The 6115-nt window shown below is 37.5% G+C and overlaps 1 protein-coding gene across 1 annotated transcript; it reads right to left on the reverse strand.

Annotated features, from left to right (window-relative positions):
- Positions 1-3241: 3241 nt before the first annotated feature.
- Positions 3242-5431, reverse strand: LOC110054631 (chondroitin proteoglycan 2-like). Its single transcript, XM_089285837.1, has 3 exons — positions 5347-5431; positions 4316-4400; positions 3242-3553 (listed from the first exon to the last, which is right to left on the reverse strand). The coding sequence occupies exons 2-3, from the start codon at positions 4386-4388 to the stop codon at positions 3390-3392; spliced, it is 237 nt and encodes a 78-aa protein (XP_089141963.1). The 5' UTR covers positions 4389-4400; positions 5347-5431; the 3' UTR covers positions 3242-3389.
- Positions 5432-6115: the final 684 nt, after the last annotated feature.

The following is a 6115-nucleotide window of genomic DNA, read 5'->3' on the forward strand; positions in this document are numbered from 1 at the left end:
AATTCTGCTTTGTGTTAGGCGCAGAAATTGAATCCGTCACTGAAGAGCCAGTGAAATGCTTAGCAACTCGCAGTTCGTGTAACAAAATATTACATCACAGTGTGATCAGCGTTTTCAATTAACTGCAATGTTTTGATCTGCCGACATTGAAGGCAATCTTTGAGGTAACTATACCGCGTTTTCACTCACGTGAAAGAAAGTGCTTACATAAGTAAAGAATTCAACTCCTACAGGGTTGGTTTGGCCGCCGTTTTTTTGTTTTGGGACACCATAATATGGCTGCCATGACATCGTGTGAAAAGATTCTATAAGTAAATAGATGTTGTAGTATGATAAAGGCGATAAATTCCTGTGGGTGATGTTTCTTTGTTTCATTGCTAAGAAGACAGGCATCACTCCTCTGTATGAAAACAAGTTTATTTCTACAAGTGTACTTTTTTGTACTACTGTTTTATAGTATTCGAAGGTGTAGATTAGATTTGCAATCGCATGGAGGCTTGCAAATTCATCTGTGCCGTGTCTACCTACCGCTCGGTGAAGCTTTTTTTTCTGTGTGAATGGGAAGCTTTTGGGAGCTTTTTTTGGGAGCTGTTTTTGGTAGCTGTTTTTGAGAGCTGTTTTTGGGAGCTGTGTATGATGGCTGATTTTGGGAGCTCTTTTTTGGCTATGACGTTACTTTAAAAAACTGTGTTCTACTGATTTGCCGGACAATTTGGACCTTCGCTGAATATCGAAGAAATTATTTGCTGAACATGTTGCCTTACAAGTCAACAAATGTAATCGAATTAAATGGTTAAGATTTCAGAGAGGAAAGCTTGATACTTCTATTTGTAAAACATGTAAATGTTTGTATTACTCTTATGACTGCTTTCTAGTACTGCTAATAGCTGTCAGCAGTATTGAAGGATTGTTACCGTACATTGTCTAGTTATGAGGAATTTATTTGTTTTGTTTCATCAAACAGACGTCCAGTGAGCCATCTAGCTCAAGATGTATCGCTGAGGGACTTTTTTCCCTATACATTGCTTCCTCAGGGCCAAAAATGAAAAACGTTCTTCTAACACATCGTGAACGTGACTGCCTTAGAACCTTTTTTCGCCCAGATTGGGTAAAGATAAGCTACAGATTATCTATAGTGTCGTATGAAATATCCGTCGAAATATCACACATTAAATGATTTGACATGAAAAGTCTAAATATGGAGAGAAGAGTTCTCAGTTGACAAGTGCTTTTTGCAGAGTAGTTATATTGACTGACAGGTTTTCATACAGGTTCCGTTTTGATGGATTTCCGCTTATTGTTTCACACGCCCGACATAATTAGGAATGTTAATAAAACTGTGCCGGAAGTTTCAAAGATGGGAAATATTCATCCCTTTTGACGTCGACCTATGACGCAACTGAAAAATATTGGCTACACGTTTAATTAAGGTATACCTCAGCAACAAGATCCTTAGATTAACTGATTAATTTCAGTTATTTATTTCAATATCTATACTGAGCAACAACTTATATAAATTGTTCTCACATTCTTGATGAAACAGATAAAAGGCCCTCGCTGAAATTTTCATAAAAGTTTAAAGACTTAAATATTTTCTCCCTGCTGAGTTACTTTAGACACAAGACTAAACGGTTTATCGCTATTGATAATGTCTCCGAATTCACCTACAGACAATATTTATCTATTTGTCTTAAAATACCACGAAATTGCAAAGAAATATCTACATAAGGATTCTTCTATCAATGACGAGTAGAATATTGGTGAAAAGAGGCTCCTGTGGTATTTGTTTTGAACATTTTTAGAGATATTATCACGTTTATGGCATCAGTCTATAGCTTGTGATATTGAGTCGATGTCATTGTGAATACAAATCGAGACGGAAGATTTTCTTCACAAGTTTACACAATCCAACCATTTTAAAATTGCCATGAAGACAAGAAAATGTGTTTCGTGCATGTCACTTAATTAAAAATCTTTTTTGCGATTTTATACTCTATTTGATTAGTTTATGTGCTAACCCCTCACCTGGTGGACAGTAGAGAGTTTAAGCATGACGCTTACGGCAGACGGCAAACGGCAAAGATTACCTCTGAATCTGTGTTCTTTTCTTCTAATCCTTAACTCAATCACACAAAAATAGAAAAATATCTTCTACTATTCACCGCAAATACAAATATTTTCACTCTACTGTATAGAAAGCTGAAGACAGACGGCAAAAATTTCATTTTTGCCGTCTGCCGTTTGCCGTAACGTCATGCTTTATCTCTCTATTAACTTCCGTGGCACTTGTTCCGACATGAAGAGTGCCAGATTGATATATGTAGGTCAGCGGTGTCACATATGGGCACTTACATTTTTCAGTAGTTTTCCAAAGCACATGTATGTGACTATCACCATGGTTGCCGAAGATTAAAAGTTGTGTTACTACAACACCAGTCTAGTTTACTGGCGCGGACATTATAAAGAGGAAAACTACAGTCGATACTAAATGCACTATTTGTGCTAAACTTTGAATTTTGGTTATCAAAAATAATATGTCTTTTCATCTTATTTGGATTGATGAGGGGCTCACTAAAACGTTTAAAAGTCCACAGGACGAGCAATGCTAGATAACCTTAATTTATGCAAGTCATGTCACTTAAACTAGTTTCGATTTCAACAAGCATCGACCAAGGATTTAACTTTGACTTGCCGAGCAAAGATTTTGAGAAAAGTGTCCCAAGGAATAATAGTTATCCACGGGGCTTTTAGATTCTGCTTTCAGCATTGACCGAAAATTAATTCCGGATTCAAAGCCAACTTATTTGTTTAATATTATTAACAGACCAGAATGAACGGTATTTATAATGTGGGTAAGACCCTGCCCGGGTCTCTGATTGGTCAAAAACACATGTTTTATCAGAGTATAAAACATACAAAAAGCGTGTTTCATTATTTTTCGCCACATTACCAATATATCATAAAGCAACTGCCTGCGGCTTGTGTTTTCTATGGTTCCTTCTTGTCCTCAAATACCCGACTGTTCTCTGTTCTGTTGTAAAGCACTTAGGAAGCGGTAGAGCACTCAAGAAGTAGGGAAAAACACTCGACTGCGTCTCGTGTTTTCCCCTACACTTCCATCGTGCTTTACCACTTCCTGTGTGCTTTACAACAGAACAGAGCACAGTCGAGGCTTCTTTATTTGTTAAGTAATACTCGGCTTAGGCTTCTTTATTTGTTAAATAAAACACATCAAGCAGTATAATGTAGTATCATTTATTGAAGTTATCCAGTTCCTAAACGTTAACTCCAGCTTCGATATAGAAACGAGACCTTGATCAACACTACTGAATCAGAAGTAATCACGTGTCTTTCGTCTTTCCTTGTTTAACTCGACTGACTGGTTTCATTCAACACGTCACATTATCGGGCCAGTCGCACTTATCCGTTTGCTTGTTATATTTCAGGCCTGCTGGGCAGGGCATATGGTACGTTATGCCACCAGAACAGGCTATATATCCATAGCAATTGTTAGGGTCTTTGTAATTTCCATCTGCTTTGCCCTGACAGAAAGCTAAAAAAAAAAAAAAAAAACCATAACAGAGTAAATTAAAAGCAGACGATCGTTTATTATTTTAAACTTACATGACAATCAAATCATGCAAACTTCCAAGTTTGAGCCGCTGTCAAAGTCAGTCCCCGAAATACGAGTTACCATAGATTTTCATCCAAACTTGGGGATTTAAATTTTGAAATTGACAGTGTTTCCGGTGATGGTTTGCGGAACAGGAGGAGCTTCAGAAAATGGTTACGAGTCGTACACGCTATTTTTTTCATGGGAGCAGAAATTCTAGCAAGCAAGCTTAAACATAATATTGGGTATACTGCATTGACTTCAAAGAAAATTTTGCCATCGATTTTGCTACTGATTCAAAATAACATTAAAAAAGACTTATAAGTCACCATACGACAAAAAGGCGATTTATCTCTTGGGCACTCACGCATAAAGTAGTCGCCATTTTCTTAGTTTCACGTAAAATTATACACAGAAAGTAAGCACAATGTAATATAATACTAAGAAATCATCTTTACGATTATTCTGGATGATGTGAAGTTTATATGAAATAATTCATATATGAACTGCGATGATCATTCTTCATTTTCATTATTCTGGATATCACATAAACCTCATCCAATAATTGTTTATAATTATCACTTTGGGCAGCATTGAGAAAATAGCCCCGTAAAGCAAACCTCCTTTAACCCGTTCTGCCCATTTTTTTACACTGTTGATAAGAAAATACATTTTTCAACGTGAAATCATTGCAATACAAACCAAACGAGGGCTCAATAAGGTATAACAGCATGCAGCTTATGATCACAGGCAGATAGACGCAGTTTGACATCATATTCGTATTGACCTATGCGAGAGAACGCAGGATTAATGAAAGAACAAACACCTTGTTTTTTATTTTATTTAAGGTGGACAGCCAAGCTCCCCGAGGGGCTGTGCAATGCTTGCTGGCGAGCAGGTTCATCCATCATAGTGGCTGGGGGTGAAACAAACACCTTGTATGTTGGCTGACTTCCACATATATTTGACGACGAATGTGTGTACGTGCCTGCTTATAGCTTCTGGCTGAGATATCTGTTGCCAAGCTCGTTCAGGTTGCTTAGTAACGAGACGTCGTTTCTAGCGATAGGTTTAAAAGTTACAACAGACAGCTTTAAGTGGGCTATGACGGTGCTGATAATGGGACAAGTGAACTTTTCAGAAACTGGCAAAATGTTAATCATTATATTAACCAAATGGCTGGAGAATTATTTAGATCGTGCAGTCTTGATCAGCTAGCTATTCAGTGATCAAAAAGGAATAACGAAAAAACAAAAAAAAGGACACAAAATGAGCAGTGTAGTCGATCGAAGAGCGTCGAGTTATGTTCACGCGTGACACGCATTACGCATGCGTTACGCGTTACCTTCGTCGCACTTGGGCAGGGCATAGGGAGTCTTCACGATCAGTATCTTACTGTTTTCAAATTTTCTAATTCATCGGTGCGACGGACAATGAAATCTCTCCTTACGGCAACAATTCATTGCCAAGCAAACAATAACCGAGGATGATCGAATCGAGTCAATCAGCAAGGAGCTGGTTGGAGCCTTAGAGCCTGTATGGCAAAATTCTTATTAATATTAAATGATGTTAACCAGTAAGAAAATTTGTAGTAATTCAAGCCAGGGACTAAAAACGACTAGCGGACGGAATTCAACAAAAATATGGCTATTTTCAAGGCTGTTTGTTTTTCTTTAAAATTTTAAAGGGTACAACATGTCAAGCCCTGAAGTTAATAATATAAAACCCCATACCTTTCAGATACTTTTCTGGTAGGATCAAAGGGCCTCGACTGACTGTATCATAATAGTCTGTGTTCCTGTAAATCTGTAGAATATAAGCGTGTGTCGGAAGTTGTTGATTTAACGTTAACGAACCTTTCAAAAAATATCTTTTGTTCACGGCATACAGTTGCGGTCTGTAAATACATCTGTGTTTGCACATTTGGCCTTCAGAATAAGCCACAAATGAATTCCTGTTGGAGGCTTGCCCTTTCAGTAGTCATGGAAACAACATGTCCTTGGATAATAAATCGCCGAAAAACTTTGATACATTTGTTTCTCAATTGGTACATTTATAGCAATTTAATTCTGCGTTATTTAATTTCAGCACTATATATATATTTTTGCTGGTTAGGGAGCTAAGCAACTTGCTCCGTGTCTGGCCAGAAATCTTTCATTAAATCTGCAGTGTAAATACATGAATGGTCTTGATTGCAGTTAAGCCACAGAGAGGGACCACAGACAATTAAATGTTGACATTATTGGAAACACCGTAACACTTTGACATTCCTCTTTTGTAGCAAGCTGAGAAATGTTTCCAGATGCGACTAGCTAGCAAATGATTCAGCTTCGCCTTCACGAAAAAATATACATAATCATTCACTTATGACATTTTGTAGCTGTCGTTAGCTTGTTTAATACCAAACAAACGTGAAATACAAAGCAGCAACTTTCGCCAACGTGCCGCAAAAACTGAGGCACTAAACTTCACTAACGTGCAAATAAAAGCATGTTAAAGAAC

The sequence above is a fragment of the Orbicella faveolata genome, unplaced genomic scaffold, assembly GCF_042242905.1.
Source record: "Orbicella faveolata isolate gen_17 unplaced genomic scaffold, um_ofav_v1 contig_13, whole genome shotgun sequence".
In the NCBI taxonomy this organism is placed as follows: Eukaryota; Metazoa; Cnidaria; class Anthozoa; order Scleractinia; family Merulinidae; genus Orbicella; species Orbicella faveolata.